This window comes from Mustelus asterias, chromosome 13 (assembly GCF_964213995.1).
Source record: "Mustelus asterias chromosome 13, sMusAst1.hap1.1, whole genome shotgun sequence".
NCBI lineage: Eukaryota > Metazoa > Chordata > Chondrichthyes > Carcharhiniformes > Triakidae > Mustelus > Mustelus asterias.
This window is the reverse complement of record NC_135813.1, coordinates 83239374-83257096: the sequence shown is the minus strand read 5'-3', so window position 1 is coordinate 83257096 and position 17723 is coordinate 83239374. Positions and strand designations below refer to the sequence as shown.

Sequence of the window (17723 nt, the reverse complement as noted above, 5' to 3'; positions counted from 1 at the left end):
AACAGTCCAAAGGCCACACTTATCTAGCAAATCACATTGCATCGTTCTATGGAACAGCAAGATGGTGATGTGGAAGTTGCATCTGTATCTCGAGAAAGTTTAGTTTCAGGAATGCACCTCAAACAGTCCTATCATAAACTCTTGAGTCTACTACAGTGGATCAATGTTATAAAAACCATTCTGTGCCGCCATCAAGCTGAGACCTGCACATCTTGGTTCAAGTATCCCAAGTAATGCCTGACAGTACACAGTTCTATACATCAAATGCTCCAACAGTCTCTCTCTGAACAAGTACTGATGGCACTTAAACAGAATTAGCAGATGATATATGGCACGCTACCATTCTCATGTAAAGGATCCCCTGGAGGGACACTTTATTCTTCCATGCACCCAAACCTAAAGATCCTCCATCTGATTAGTATGACTCTTACTGTCCATAACTTTAGCGGTAACTGGAAATCTGTCACAATTTCACTATAGGCATAGTTTGAAAAGTGACATGTCAACTGACGGCCAATAATTTGTCAGCTCAGATTTACAACTCAGAGCAGGAGAGCTCTGATTTGGCATTGTGGATCATTATGAGTACCACAATATCCAAGAACATGAGGTTTGAACCTACACTCCCAATTTAATTACAAATATCTCAAATTGCTGAAAGTAAACAGAACTCTTAATGTACCAATGAAGTAACAGTGCTACAACTGACTCTTTTCAAACCTTCAGACTCACTAACATTAGAGAATTCAACAAATTCAAGCAGAAACACAACCAGCTTTCATGTGCTGGATTGTAGATAACCCTTCTGAAGCATCAAGAAATGGAATTCCTGGGAAATTAACAAGACAGATTTCATTATGAGACTTAAGAACCCATATCCTGAGCTGGGTTCTTTAACAGTCGGACATTCAAGGCGAATGTGACTTCAGCACTTATCACTTCCCAATCCCTGATTCTTAAAGGGTCTGGATTGCGTGGAAATTTATTTTACTCATTCTACCACCCAATCAGACTCTACTTAGGCTATGGCCACTTGTGAGCAGTACATGTCTTCAACCAATTTAGTTATGCCTACTGAATCACAATTTCCCACATCAAGTCAAATGATACTGAAAGCACTTTAGAAATTATGCAAAATTATTCACTGATCCAAAACCACTGGGGACCACTTTTATCTTGACAACCAAAGGTTTATGTTGAGGTTGTTTCACTTGACCCTAGTTACTTTACTTGACTCTAATCAAGAAATTGGTCTTAGCACAAATTAACAAAAGAAACAGATGTGAGAGTATGTGCCGAGAATGCACTGATACAGCCAATGCAGAGATGAAACCTAATTGCTGAGGTAGGACCAGAGGGTTAAGAATCTCCTCGGAAGTCCACTGTACCAGTGTTAGTTGACTGAAATGGCACAGAGGACTTCTCGGGTAAAGCCCTAGACCTGCTTTGTTCCCTAGACCTATCATGGTCAACCCTCTGGGAGTGCTTCTTGAGCTTTTATTTTTTCCCCATAATGAACAGGACTCCCTGGGCTCACTCATGGCATGTCTGGTGTTGTATAGGCTGACACTCCTGTATTGCTCTGCGTCGCGGCCTGCCATCCAATCTTCTAAAATTTGTTTCCATGTTTTCAGTCTTTCTTTCTAGGTTCTCCCTGAAAAGTTGGTAGTGGGTACAGGATAATAAATTGAGTCCCATGAGAAGGCAGAGGCGGCAGCGGTCATAAGTGGTCAGAAATCAGGAAGGTCCAGTGACACTAGCAGCACATTTTACACCTTAAAAGGCTCATTCGAATCTCTTAAAGTAGTTCAAGGTGCAGAGCACACACCCCAATACTGGTGAACTCCATTGATACAGCATTTGTAGGGAATAAGAAACACAAAGTCAACTAAACAATGGCACTCTCATGCAAAGAAAATAAAGGGCAGCTGTGTCACCGGAACATCACAGAAGTCTTCTGCCCTCTGCCGCATGTAGCCCCCACATATATACAATTGCCATCTTCAGATCATTACATTAGAAATAAAAATACACAATAAAGCTGACTCAGCCATTAACCTGATTAAAACATGGTACAATTGAATACAATATTTACCCAAAAACTGGACAGTATGACACAAAGTTAATGAGAATTGTTTGCTGACTGAATTGAAACTATAACCAGTGTATCCTGAGCATGCATCCCAAAGTGAGATTGGCAATATTTGATTTGCACAGGCTTTGTATATATGTTTCAGTGGGGTTAAATGATACTGACCCTGTATCCTGTTGCTTAACTTCATGACACATTCAAAAATTGCTAACAGATGTCATAATGAAGTCCAATATTTGAATTTATTATATGTTTATGCTATTGCTAAAATATGGCTGTCTAATGCTCCAATTATACTCTGGAATGGGGTATAATCAGTACCTGCAGAAAGCACATCTCCAGACAGCAAAAGAGGAAATAACCTGAGCCATTCACACATCCAAGTGTTATAAGTACTTAGGGAACAGCCAGCCCCAAGCTGTCACATTGGAGCTGGTAGGTGAGGTTTTATTAAGGGTTCATGCACCTTGTAATGCATTGAGGCAGTGGCGTGCAGCCCTCATTACCATGTTGGAAATGTGAGAGAGTCAAGGGGAGGACTGCAAAAGATGCAATCATAGCAATGCAAGTTCATAAGGACTGACAAGAAAACAGTACTACAAAAGCAATACTGTACTTAAGTGGCAGGCTTCCTAAGATTTCCTAACCAAATGCCTGCTTATTAAATTTTTCTATTATTCTACTGTAACAATATGATGTGCAAATACGATTTCAAAAAATTGCCTGCATTACTATGTAGCTTCATTTATTTTCTAGTCTTAAAAGAGTGTGAAAAAATATTAACAATAAGGGGCAACTGTTAATGTTCACATTTCCATTTGACACAACTGTCTTATTAACAATAAAGCAATCCAATCATCCTCCAGCCACTTTACAAAATTCACCTAAAAGCTATCTATTCTCAAGGGATAGTATTTGGTTGTGTGAAAAGTTGAGATTCTGATGGACAGTAATAGTGGCTAAGGCAAGATGTGTGTTGCAAAATCCAATTACTGTTAACATTAACTTCAACCAGGGCAATGTTAGACTACCTCCTGCAGATTTCAGTTTTCCTCAACCAATGAAGCAGTGCAACTTCAGTAAAACAAGGAACAGGCAGTAATTTAGAACTTGGGGGCTGCAGTAAGGGAAGAGGAAGACACCTTTAAAGATTCACCATACAGGAGCCTTACTGGTCATATGATCATCTCACACGCTCAACAAATCAACGGCAACCATGCCAAAGTAATACAAAACACAGAAAGGCATAATCAAATTTTGAGACCAGACAAGATTTTAAAGCAAGACCAGAGTATTCGCTGGTTTGAGTCAGGCTTAAACTGCGGCACGACAACAAAAGCAGCTTTGTCACCAAATGTAAAGCAAGGTTGCTAAGAATGTTTGATTGGCCACTGATTAAGGTTTTACAGTCAAACAAATTGATACTTCCACTCCAACAAGGAATTATGTGTTTGGTGAAAATTACATCATTTCCTGAGATGGGCAAAGCACAAGGAGAAATTTCAGGTATAAACTGATGTGGCTTGAAACCTGCCTGATCTGAATGCCAAGCACAAGATGCATCTACTGCAAGGCTAAGTATCTCACTGAGGTCAAATAAGAATGGAAAATGCAACAACATTAAAAACAATGCAATCTTCGCAGGTTATCATCAATAGCAAATTACCCAGCGCTGGACTATTTAAAATAATGGTTTCAGTTCACTAAGTGGTGAAGCTGAAGAATCACCAATTAACAAGATTCTGATGCTGCAGACTACAGTTCAAATAAGAGACAACACATGTTGACTTTTTTTTCCATTTGTTCCTGAAATGTGCACTTCACTGGCAAATGTCCATCGATTGTCCTTGAGGGGGTGCTGGTGAACCATTTTCTTGAACCTCTGCAGTCCATGTCATGTAGGTGTACCCACAGTGCTGTTAGGGAGGGATTTCCATGATTTTGAGTCAGTAAAGGACCAATGATATAGCTCCAAGTCAGGATGGTGGGTGAATCTTGGGAGGAGAATCTGTGGGTGATCCATTTGTTGCCCTTGTTCTTCTAGGTGATAGAGGTCGTGTGTTTGGAAGATGCTGTGGAAAGGATTTTGGTGAGTTGCTACAGTGCATCTTGTAGATACTGCACACTCCTGCCATTGTGCATCGGTGGTGAAGGAAGTGAATGTAAAGGCACTGGATGGGGTGCCAATCAAGCTGGCTTCTTCTACCTGGATGAGTTCCAACAAAACACAACCATCCAGGACAGTGAAGGGTATTCTATCACATCACTCACTTGTGCTTTGTAGATGGTAGAAAGGCTCCTGGGAGTTAGGTGGTGACTTACTCACCTCAGAATACCCAGTCTCCAATTTGTTTTTGTAGCCACACTATTTATATGGGTTGGTCCAGTTAAGTTTCTGATCAATGGTAACCTCGCAAATGTTGATGATGGAGGATTCAGCTATGGCAATGCTGTTCAATGTCATAGGGAGATCGTTAGACACTCTTGCTGAACAGTCCTCTGGCACTTGTGTGGTGCAAATGTTACCGCACACTTTGTCGTCCAAGTAATGCTGTATGTTGGCAAGGACTACTCAGTATCCGAGTTGCGAATGGTCTTGTGCACTGTGCAATTCAATGAACATTCCTCAAGATGGGCAGCATGGTGGCACAGTGGTTAGCACTGCTGCCTCAGCGCCAGAGACCCAGGTTCAATTCCCGGCTTGGGTCAGTGTGTGTGGAGTCTGCTCGTGCCTGCGTGGGTTTCTCCCAGGTGCTCCAGTTTCCTCCCACAGTCTGAAAGATGTGCTGGTTAGATGCACTGGCCATGCTAAATTCTTCCTCAGTGTATCCGAGACAGGCGCCGGAGTGTGGCGACTAGGGAATTTTCATAGTAATTTCATTGCAGTGTCAATGCAAGCCTACTTGTGACTAATAAATAAATAAAAGATGGAGGAATGTTGAAGTAGCTGCAGATGTTTCGAGCAAGGGCACCACCCCGAGAATTCCTGCAGCAACGTCCTGGGGATGAGATGATATGCCTCCAACAAACACAAGCATCTTCCTTTATCACAAGTGAACAGTGGGGAGGTCTCTCTCCACCCTCCCCCCCTCTCAATTCCCACTGAGCACAAGGTTAAATGTTGCTTTGATGTAAAGAGCAGCCATGTTTACCTCTGGAATTCAACTCTTTAGTCCATATTTGGACTGAGGATGTAATAAGCTTCAGAGCTGAATGGTTCTGAAGGAATACAAATTGAGAATCAGTGAGCAGATTATTGGTTAAGTGCTGCTAAATAGCACTGTCAACAAAACCTCCTTCACATTACCGATGATTGGCCAGATTAGAATTGTTCTGCTTATTGGGGACAGGACATATCCAGGTAATTTTCCATCTTTTTAGGTGGATATCATTGTTGCAGCTCTACTAGAACAGCGTGGTTAAAAACACAGCTCATTCTAGAGCACAAATCTTCAGTGCATCTGCCAGGATGTTGTTAGGGTCTATGCTGCATTCAGTGGATTATGCTGTTTCTTGATACCTCCTGGAGTGAATCGAATTCACTGGTTATCTGTGATGCTGGATCTCAGGCGGAGGCCAAGACAGATCATCCACTTGTCACTGCTGGCTGAAGATGGTTGCAAATGCTTCAGCCTTGTTATATGCTCCACCATCATGGAAACTGGGGTTCTTCATGAAGCCTTCTCCTAATAGTTTTAACTGTCCACCACCATTCATGATTGGATGTGGCAGAGCTTTAATCAGACCCACTAATTGTGAGATCACTTAGCTTTGTTTATCATACTGTTTAGGATGCATGCAGTGTTGTGTTGTCGCTTCACCAGTTCAGCACCTCATTTTAGGTATGTTCAGCACTGCTCCTGGCATGCTCACATATCTTCCCCATTGAACCAGAGTCAAGTCACTAGCTTGATGGGAATAGCAGAGTGAGGGATTTGCTGGGCCATGGGTTACAGATTATGGTTGAGTACATATCGCCAATGAATGGCCCACAGTGCCTCCTGGATGCCCAGTTCTGAACTGCTAGAGTTGTTCCAAATCGATTCAACATGGCATGAAAGTAGTGCCTCACAACACAGGTGTCCTCCCTATGATGTTGGGACCATGTCTGTAAGGATTGCACAATAATCATACCTATCAACACTATCATGGATAACACATCTGACATGTAGGTAAGTATGGATGAGGTTAAGCAGGTTTTTCCTTCACATTGGTTTTCTCACTACCTGCCTCACATTCAGTTTGTCAGATATACTCTACAAGACCTGAACACCTCAGTCAGTAGTGGTGATACTCAGTCACTCTTGATGATGGGTATTGAAGTCCTCCATCCAGAATACATTCTTCATCCTTGCTAACATCAGTGCATCCAAGTGATGCTTAACATGGAGGACTACTGATTTAATCACCTCAGGAAGGGTCGTAGGTTTCAGCAGGACGTTTCCTTGCCCATGTCTTACCAAATGCCATGAGACTGAAGACATTGGCTTTGAGGTATGAGTTGCTGAATATGACGATGTCAAATTGTTGCCTAACTAGTCTGTGGAATAGCTCTCTCAGTTTTGGCACAAGCTCCCGATGTTAGTGAGGGTATGGCAATGTTGACTGGGCAGGGTGCGCCTTTGTTGTTTCCAGTGTCTTAACTTTATTTTTAGCCTTTTTCAATGTGGTTCGATACAACTTAGCAGCTTGCAGGCCATTTCAGAGAGTCTTTAAGACTCCACCGCACTACTGTGACGACAAGGACAGCAGATTTCCTTACCTGAAGGGCATCAGTGAAGCAGATTGATTTTCATGACATTCAGGTCACTATTACTAGTACTGCAGAGTCCAGATTTATTTAATTAACCAAATTTAAATTCCCCTAGCTGCTATGGCAGGACTGAACTTGGGTCCCTGTAATATTATCTAGGCCTCTGGAATTGTAGTCCAGCAACAAAACCCAGTATGCTATCGTACCTGTGGTATTTGGGAATAGCTTATGGACCAGATAGTAGAACGTAGGGAATGGAAACAGGGGCACATGTCACGACATGATGAAATTTCAATTAATCTAGATTTAACTGGCACTTAAATAATCAATACCCAGACTAAACAAATGGGACATTAAATGGGTTTTTAAAAAAAGCTACTGGAAAAATAGAAGAAAATGGAAGTATTCACGCGGGCAAGGAGGGAACTAAAAATGAACGTGCTGTGAAAGCCAACTGTTACAGCAAGAACGTCCATTAGTATCAAAGCATCACAATGATGATTATCAAAGGAGAATTGAGGACCCTTAAGGATTTAAACAGAATTGAAATTGAAGTAAAAATAAACACAATAAATTATCCATTCCTGGAAATATCTTCAAGAGACAACAGTAACACGTCACCATTAAATGATGCTCTACAATTAACCTCAATTGACTTTGACAAAGCTTGCATGGAAGGTATACTCAAGAGCACTGGGTAAGATCAAGGATCAAAGCTACTTACTGCTGGCTGTTACCATGAGGGAGTGAATAATTAAGGGGAGGTCTCACTGGATTAGAAACAAGAGAATGCATCATTGATTTTCAGAAAAAAGGCAATAAAACAAACTTGGAGAACTACAGCTCGATTGGTTTAGCAACAATAATTGGAGAAATAATATAACAAGGAGCAAAACAAGGATCAACTATCTGAAAGCAATCAAGTAAATGATAGCTAACAGCTTTAGAAGGAGATCCTGTCTGACTAATTGCATTGATTTTTTTTTTGGAGGTGGTTACGTTTCAGTTGAACATCTGATAGCGTACATTTTTTTTCTCAATTCTGTCACTTTAAATGGTATATGGTGGTGATACGCACCCCATAACCCCTCACTCAATTGCCTCACAGATACACCACGGTCACGTTTCTGCAATAAATCTACTTTCTTAACAATTGAAAATGAAATTATGCTTGTGTTTCCTTTCCCCTTTGACAAGGTACCGCATGGTAGGTTGTTGCATAAGGTTAGATCTCATGGGATCCAGGGTGAGGTAGCCAAATGAATACAAAATTGGCTTGATGACAGAACAGAGGGTGGTTGTAGAGTGTTGTTTTTCAAACTGGAGGCCTGTGACCAGCGGTGTGCCTCAGGGATCAATGCTGGGTCCACTGTTATTTGTCATTTATAATAATGATTTGGATGAGAATTTAGTAAGCATGGTTAATAAGTTTGCAGATGACACCAAGATTGGTGGCATTGTGGACAGTGAAGAAGGTTATCTAGGATTGCAAAGAGATCATGATCAATTGGGCCAGTGGGCTGATAAATGGCAGATGGAATTTAATTTAGATAAATGCGAGGTGATGCATTTGGGTAGATTGAACCAAGGCAAGACTTACTCAGTTAATGGTAGGGTGTTGGGGAGAGTTACAGAACAAAGAGATCTGGGGTACAGGTTCATAGCTCCTTGAAAGTGGAATCACAGATGCTCAGGGTGGTGAAGAAGGCATTCGGCATGCTTGGTTTCATTGGTCAGAACATTGAATACAGGAGTTGGGACGTCTTGTTGAAGTTGTACAAGACATTGGTAAAGCAACACTTGGAATATTGTGTACAGTTCTGGTTACCCTATTATAGAAAGGATATTATTAAACTAGAAAGAGTGTAGAAAAGATTTACTAAGATGCTACTGGGACTTGATGGTTTGAGTTATAAGGAGAGGCTGGATAGACTGGGACCTTTTTTCCTGGAGCGTAGGAGGCTTAAGGGTGACCTTATAGAGGTCGATAAAATAATGAGGGGCATAGATAAGATAGATAGTCAACATCTTTTCCCAAAGATAGGGGAGTCTAAAACTAGAGGGCATAGGTTTAAGGTGTGAGTGGAGAGATATAAAAGGGGCCAGAGAGACAATTTTTTCACACAGAGGGTGGCGAGTCTCTGGAATGAGCTGTCAGAGGTAGTAATAGAGGTGGGTACAATTTTGTCTTTTAAAAAGCATTTAGACAGTTACATGGGTAAGATGGGTACAGAGGGATATGGGCCAAATGCAGGCAATTGGGACTAGCTTAGTGGTAAAAACTGGGCGGCACAGACAAGTTGGGCCGAAGGGCCTGTTTCTATGCTGTAAACCTCTATGATTCTGTGACTCTATGATTCTATGAAAGCCTTCAAGTCAAAAGCTCTTAGACAAGGTAATGACAGTTGATAATAAAAGGTAAATGCTGCTGGTGTATAAGAATTGATTGAGAAAGGAAGCAACAGGTAATAGATACAGAGTGCGCTTCAGAATGAGATATCCAGTCAACAGAAGATCCTAATGATCAGAATCGTATTGATTCTAATCTACATAAACAACTTGAATTCTGATATGAACTGCCACTTGGTCAAATTTACAAATGGCACGACTAAACACTACTGTACAAACAGCCAAGGAACCACATTAACGACTGCTGGCAAGCAGAATGAGGAGAGCCAAAATTCAATTATAATTTGGAAGGAACATGAGGAAGGTACTTAATGAAATAGTACTGAACTAGATGGGAAACGGCAGAGAGAGCGAGAGAGAGGTGGGGAAATAATTCTCAAGAATGGCCATGTTCATTGTACAGCTGCAATGAAGTAAGTGGAATGCTGAGCAATACTGCCTCATTAGTAGTTTATTACGCAAACATACTGAAGCTACATACTCCTCAGGTAACTGAGGTGTACAAGGGAAAAACACTCACATTCTGAAAGTAGTTCAGGAGGGCCATGAGACCCTTCTATAAGAGTTAGAAAAACTTGGCTTTCCCAAGCTTTGAAGGCAGCAAAACGAGAGGGCACTGCGATTGAAGAATGTAGGTGAAATAAAAAAGATTAATCTGGCAGCACCACTGCAATTTTGATCACAACTGAAGAACAAGGCAAAGTCTTTACTGATATTAGAAAGTATCTTTAGTAACTGGAATAATTCTCCTTCTGGAGGAGGACTTTGCAGGGTTTGCCATTGTCGCTTCCGGTGCCTTGGTCGATGCCGGGCACTTCATCTGATTTAATTCCTTTTTATTGACTTTGTAGCAGTCGGACAAATGAGATGGCACTTAAGATTCAATCTCATTGCTATGGGTCCACAGTCAAATGTAGGCCAGACCAGTTAAGGATGGCAGATTTGCTTCAACCAGATGGGTTTCTAAGACAAATCGACAATGCTTTCATAGTCATTGGAGTTTTCATTGGATTCAAATTCCACCATCTGCAATGGTGGGATTCAAACCCGGGTCTCAGGGCATTACCCTGGGTCTCTGGATTACTAGTGACAATACCACTACTCCATTGCCATCACAAAAAGTTGGTATGCAGGGACAGCAAGTGATCAAGAAGGCAAATGAAAGGTTGCCATTTATTGTAAGGGGAATAGAATATAAAAAAGGATGTTTTGTACAATTGTATAGGCTATTGGGAAGACCAAATCTCGAGTACTATGTACAGTTTTAGTCTCTTTATTGAACAAAGGGCATAACTGCATTAGAAGCAGTTCAGAGAAGGTACACTTGACTGATTCCTGGAATGGGGGGAATTACCCGACCCTGGACATGTTTGACCTATATCCATTGAAGTTTGAAAGGATAAGGAGTGATCTTATTGAAACATACAAGTTTCTGATGGGACTTAGTTGGTGGATACTGAAATTATGTTTCTTTTTGTGGGGGAGACTAGAACTTTAGGACGTCGTTTAAAAATAAAGGGGTCTCCCATTTAAGACGGAGTCGAGGGTAAACCTTTTCTCACGGAGTGTTGTGAGTCTGTGACATTTTCTTTCCCAATGTGTGGAGGAGGCTGGGTCATTGAATATTTTTAAGGCTGAATTAGATTTTTCATTGACAAGAGAGTCAAAGGGTATTAGGGGATAAAAATGTGGGGTTGAGGCCACATTCAGATCAGCCATGATCACATTGAATGGAGAAGCAGGTCCAAAGGGCTGAATGGCCTACTCCTGCTTTTAATTCGTATGTTCCTATGTTCCATAACTCTTGGCCTCTATATCCATTGATATCCTTACCTAACAAAAATCCAGCAATCACAGTTGTGAAAACTCAAACTGTCTCAGCATCCAAATGTTTTGGGAAGAAGGTGGGGCGAAATAGTGGGGCATTTCAAGTTTCTACCTCATGTGCAAAGAAGTGCTTCCTGATTTCTCCAAGTGATCTGGCTCTAATTTTAAGATCATGTCCCATGGTTCTAGATTATCCTCCCAGAGTTAAGAGTTTTTCCGCATCTACCTTATTGAATCCTTTTAATACCTCAATTAGATCACCCCAGTCTTCTGCACTCAAATGATGCCTTACCAACATTTGCTCCTTTTCTAGTCTTTTGTGATATATTTTGTGAGTTTACTCATTTTTTAAAATCCATTTTGTTGAATAGTAAACTTACCAGTTTTCTTGTGCCTCCATCAGTTAACCTGTTGGAACTGGGATCCATATCGTTGAAGATTGAGCCAAAAACCACTTTTCCAGCAAACTCGAGATAGATGTCAGCACAAAGCATACATTTACAAACCATTTACCAGATCACTTGGAGAAATCAGGAAGCACTTCTTTTCTTCCCCAGGAGAAAAATGGCACTTAAATATTGCAGCAAACAAGTATCTAATATGTTTTTCAGTATGACGCTGGTCAACAAGTAAAAATTCCACAAATTTAGTATCATCATAAACAAATTATATCGCTGTTTCTTCATTATAACTGGATCAAAATCCTGGAATTCCTCCCCAACAGCACTGTGGGTGTACCTTCACCTCATTTTCTGCAGTAGTTCAAGGTCACCACCACCTTCTCGAGGGCAATTTGGGGTGGGCAATAAATGCTGATCTAGTCAGTCAATGATGCCCACATCCCGAGAACAAATTTTAAAAGAACTTAAAAGGTGAGGTTGAAAGAATTCCAAAAATGGAAGTTACAATGTGGAATTCTCTTCCACAAATATCTGCTGAAGCAGAAATTATTTTACATGAAATGCAATAGTTTCTTGAAGAAGAAGATACTAAAATGTACGGGGAAAGAGCTGGAATGTGGGATTAGACTTGCTAGGTCACATGGAGAAAAACAAAGGCCTAATGGGCTAAATGGCTGATTTTTTGCTGCAACAATCTATGAATTACATGAATCAAAGCAGTTATGTATCTCCGAAAACACTGCAATATCAGAAGACAATACAATTTAGCGCCACGTTTTAGACATTAGATAGGACCCATTAACTAAGCATTTTGATTTCAAAACCAGTTCTAGACATTGCCAACCAAAGCCAAACCAACCCAGCATGAGACAGAATTCAAACAATAAACTTAAACACAAAAATAAGTGGGTTCCGAAACCTAAAGTCAAAGTCCTAGAAACTTTATGATGACCTTGTCAACAACGTTAAAAAATTGTGCAGAGTTATCTCAATAAAGTTGACCCAGATGAACCTGAAAAGACCAAGTGTATGACCAACTATTTTTCTGTTCTGTTAACAGAAGTGATTTTGTAAGGGAAATTGTATTAGATATTGTATGAGCTAGGTATGAAATTCAGATTCACAGGTTTTAGTAAAATGATATAGCAGATTTAGGTGAGTAGTGAGATGGGTATATAACCTAAAATAACTTCGTGTGACCTAATATAATCAAGTGTAGTCGATATGATCAAAGTGGAGAAACTAGAGAAGTAATATAGCAATCACTAATTAAGGAAAGCAGACAATAGTCGCTTAAGAAAACAAGGAAGACTGCTCGGTGGTTCAACTTAATAGTGGACCATAAATCAGCAGAGAGAATGTCTTTTTCTTCTAAACACATTCGGCCTTAGTCTACAAAACCACGATTATTGTACAAACAGAAAAATTCAGATAAGAGCAAGAGTTATAACCACCATGGTTTAAGAGACAAAGAGATATAACAGGGAGCGACCAATTGCAAAGAAAACAGATAAAGGGTCAACTAAAACTAATGGTGGCCAAAGAAAGGTCGGGCTGTAGGGTAAGATAACAACCAAGGACAGGCTGTAAAAGGGAGAGGAGGATCTTGAGATATGAGGCTGAAATGTACATAAAAGAGTGTAAGCCCAAGGGCTCTTTGGAGTGTTCCGGACGTTCCCGACTTTATCTCTTGTGCTGAGAAATAAAGTCTATTGCTTGGAAGATCGCTGCTCAGACTCTCTGTTTTAATTGATGTGAATAAATTGTCGTCCTGGGGAACCACGACAAAATTGGCGCTGCTTAGCAGGGTTGGTGAGAGATCGCCCAGAAAAGCATCTGGAAGGAGTAGCGGAGACGGTGGTCCGACCGGAACCGAGAAGTCCCCAGCCGGCCTTCTGTCAACAAGGTAAGCAGACTTGCATGCATGTAAATCCTTGTTGTCAGAAAGGGGTTTTCTCGAGGCCCGGTGCGCCCGGCTCTCTGCTGGTCCTGGATCTCCCCAACCCAAAAAGATATCCTGCACAGGTAAAACCAAATTGTGTAAAAATTTTTGAGAGACTGAGTCTGATCTGAAGAGCAGAATTTTTGCATGCAAAAGCGCGCTGCGAATGCTGTATTGTCTGTGAATGGGTAAAAAGTGAGACGGGAAAAAGGCCGAAAGCTAAAGTAATGCAATTAGGTTAAGTCAAGCGGTTTGGAGCGGGTTTTTCAGGTCACGACTTGCCCAGAAGAGAGTAAGTGTGGGAAAACCTGCCAGTCCAAACCTACCCAGGACCTCGGGTAAGGGACGTCAACCGAGAGGGAGAGAGATCAGTGAGAGATCGCTCTCTGACCTAGTACAGTAGTCAAAAGCACAGGAGTGGATTTTAACCACAGGAAAGGGGAGTAGCAGCTAGAATAGAGGAAGTAAAAGACCAATTTGAACAAACTGGTCTGAGAAAACAGCGTGAAGGACAGAAATAAGAGAGAGAGTCGGAATATAGGTAGGGTAATAACTAACAACTTGAAAAATTACCCTGACAAAACTGCCTGGTGACAAGATTGAAAATAACTAATCTTTGAATAATAACAAAAACGGAAGCAACACTGGATTGGAAAAAGATTACACACATAATTAACTTAGAGGAGATAAAGAATGAGTGGCCGTATGTAAAATGGGAAAGAGTAGTCGATAGGAATTGGATAGACGAAATAAAATTGGAAACCCTAGAGAAATTAATAAAGGGATCTGACCGATACAGGATTCTTATACACATAGACGAGCAAGTGAAAACCTACTACCCTCTGGCCCGGGAGAGGAAGATAGTGCCGGGACAGGGGACTACGGGGAAGTGGATATCAGGACCCCGGTTAGAATTACAGATAGTGGCAAAAGAAATCCAAAGGAAAGGTAAACAGGGGACTGAGCACGGAAAAACAATACAGCAAGTAATAATCACTGTGATACCTAACTCTGACAGATTAAGTGACAAAAATTGCGACAGTGATCCAAAAAGACGAGTAATGGCGCACCAAGTTAAGACACCAGTGGAGATATTAGGGGATAAGTTCCCAGCCCTTAGGGGAGATATAGAACACGTCTCTAAAAAATGGGCCAAAAGAACAAATAAGACCAATACACAGTGGCCGGAGGAAGGCACATGGTCCATAGAGAGGTGTGAGGACCAGAAGGGAATGATAAAGAACTATAAGATTAAGGATAAAACGAGCAAAAGAAGGGAAAAGCGAGAAAAGGAGTTAGAGATATTAGCCCTATTCCAACAAGGAGGGAAAGAGAGAAGAGGGGTATGGAGGGGAGGTAGAATGCAGATGCCAGTACAACTTGAGGAAAAAGCAAAATTGGAAGATCCAAACGTAGCCCCACCCCCATACTTAGAGAAACAGAGCTCCACGGGACTGTACCCAGTTATATCAGGCACAATGAATTTTGAGGGAGAATATGACATAGAACAGATGACGAAGGAGGGAAGGGCACAAAGGGAGAGAGAAAAGAGACAAGATATAGAGAGATGGAAGGAGAAACAGAAGAGAGTAGTGAAGACGAAGGGAGGCAATCAGTGTTAGGGGTGCAAAGAAAATCAAGGCGGGAAAGGCACCCACCTGTAAAGTTTCCAGATGTGGATAGGAGAGGGAAAAGGGTATTCCCGGTGATTCTGAAGGGTGGCAGACCGCAGTATATCCCTTGGTCAGGTCAGGATTTGCCTAATTTAATTAATGAATTACCCAATATTTTGGATGGGGCTGGAAGGTGGATTGGACAGTTGGAGGCGGGAATGGTGGGAAAAAGGATGGCACTGGGCGACATCAAAGCTCTCCTGACAAAGGTGCTAGGAATGGACCAAATGGCGGAAGTAATGAGACGTGCTGGCATCCCAACCGCAGCTTATGACCCAGCGGTGGATGGGATACTAATGGACCAGTACCGCCAAGTCATCTGGCAGGCACTGCGGGATATGTACCCCAATCGAATGGATGTAAAAACCCTAAAGGGAGAGCCACTGGGTGAGGAGGAGAATGCAGCTGTGTATGTGGAGAATCAATTAAAAAGGTGGAGAAGGGACACGGAGAGGGACATTCTAATAGACCCACTGACCAACTCCATGTTCCGGGCTGCAATCCTAGAGGGCTTGCCAGCCCCAGCTAAGACAAGGCTGGAGGAAGTGGTGGGCTTGGACTCAAAAAATTACCGAGAGTTTGTGGATTATGTTGCCCATGCAGTAGAGAGACATCGCAAAGATGAAAAGAATGCAGACAAACAGCTGAAGGAGGTACAACGTAAACTCCTTCAGGCACAGTTGGAGGAGATCAAAAGCAAGGATAAACTGAAGGCAAAAGAGGATCTCGCACCCAGAAAAATAGCACCAATGATGGTGGAGCAAAAGCCAGAGGAAATACCTGCACTAATCAAAGGGGGGAGCGGAGATGGAGGCCAGCCCGTCATAACCTATAACATTTCTGCCTTCCCACTGTCCATGAACCCAGGAGCCTATGGCCTAAATTATCAAAACCCATACGCCCTGCAAAGTCAGACTGACTGGAATAGAAAAGGACAGGGAGGTGGTAGGCCACCCTATCAGAATCAGAGAGGACAGGGACAGGTTAATCATCAGACTCCGAGACAGGGACCACTGCCTGGCCCTTCAGGTGTGTGTTGGGGGTGCGGGGAGGCAGGGCACATAAAAAGGAATTGCCCGCGGAATTTCCCCAGACAGGGAGAAAACCAGCAGCAGACAGGCCAACAACTGATCCAAGGATCGCCAAACAGCATCCCGATGTCTCAAGGGCCGGTAAACCATCAGAATTCCCCATAGGGAGGCCCAGAGAACCCCGAAATGGTAGGACAGTACGTACAGATAACAGAAACTGCAGAGCAGGAACCTATAGTTAACGTTAGAGTAGGAGGGATCGAGGTCCCCATGATGATAGACACCGGCGCCACATGTACGTGCATGCAAACGAAGTATGCGGATCACTTACCATTGTCAAACCAGTTTGTAAAAACTGTGGGGTTCTCGGGGAAAGTAACATTAGCTCGAATGACGACGCCGGTGCCTGTTACCATTGGAAATAAGACAACCCATGTACCTATTTTAGTATGTGATAAAACTCCTTTAAATCTATTGGGAAGGGATGCAATCCTAGGTTTAGGACTGAAATTAGAATGCACTGAACAAGGAATTGATTTGATGGGAATGTATCCACTTGAAATACCAGGAAAGGAAGGGGTTAATGTATATTGGTTGGGAGATATAGAGGAACAAGTTAAAAAACAGATATGGGAAGTTTGGGGAAAGCTTATAAACACTTGGGTTCCACAAGCCAAATGGCCAAGAACAGAATTACACAGTACAATGATATTTGATGAAGGGCAGGAACCTGAGATACAGGAGAAATGGGAAAGGGAGGCAGGACGAGAACAGGAAATAAAGTCAGGAAGTATTTTAATCGGACTAGAGGGAGTAGCCCTCACCATTGTTAGGAATGAATGGGTTAACAAATGGTTCTCTGTATCTGGGGCGGAGCCACATGTCACATTGAAAGTGAATCCGGGATACAGATCAAAAGACCTAGGACCAATGGTGTTGAGAGCACAAGATTTAGAATTTGTCCAGACAGACAATGTAGATATTTGGACGTCCAGCAATGGACAAATGACGAAAATAATTTTGGATGTTAAAATGCTTGGGAAACCGAAGCAGATAACAATAGGAGTGCAAATCGAGAAACAGGAACTGGAGTGGAGAGAGAGGTTAGAGCAGGATTTGAACTCCCTCCCGCAGGAGTTGTGGTCCAGACAGGACACGGATGTAGGGAGGGTCAAAAACGCTAATCCAGTTGAAGTCAGATTAAAGATAGGACGTCAGGGGCCGTATAGGCCGCAATACCCAATCAAGACAGAAGCAATTGAAGGAATTAGAGGGACAATTAAGGGATTGATAGAAGCAGGGGTATTAAAAGAAACCCGGAGCAGGTGTAATACACCGCTACTACCAGTGAAAAAGGCGGACGGAGAAAAATGGAGATTGGTGCATGATCTAAGGGCAATTAATGAGGTAGTGGAAGATATGCCAGCAGAGGTTCCAAACCCTTATACCTTGATGACAAATATACCACCTGAATGTAGATGGTTTACTGTAATAGACCTATGTTCGGCATTTTTTAGTGTGCCACTAGCTCAAGAAAGTCAGTATCTCTTTGCATTTACGTACGAGGGGAAACAATACACATACAATAGGATGCC

The 17723-nt window shown here is 42.0% G+C and overlaps 1 protein-coding gene across 10 annotated transcripts in view; it reads right to left on the bottom strand.

Annotated features, from left to right (window-relative positions):
- sfswap (splicing factor SWAP) overlaps positions 1-17723 on the bottom strand; it is a 130909-nt gene that overhangs the window by 8345 nt on the left and 104841 nt on the right. Inside the window, exon 18 of one of the 10 annotated variants that reach the window (XM_078227140.1) lies at positions 1394-1654. The exons of the other annotated variants lie outside the window; for them this stretch is intronic. Coding sequence (XP_078083266.1) covers positions 1534-1654 — 121 coding nt within the window. The 3' untranslated portion in view covers positions 1394-1533. Of the gene's footprint in view, positions 1-1393; positions 1655-17723 lie in introns of those variants that run through there. 10 annotated transcript variants of the gene reach the window in all.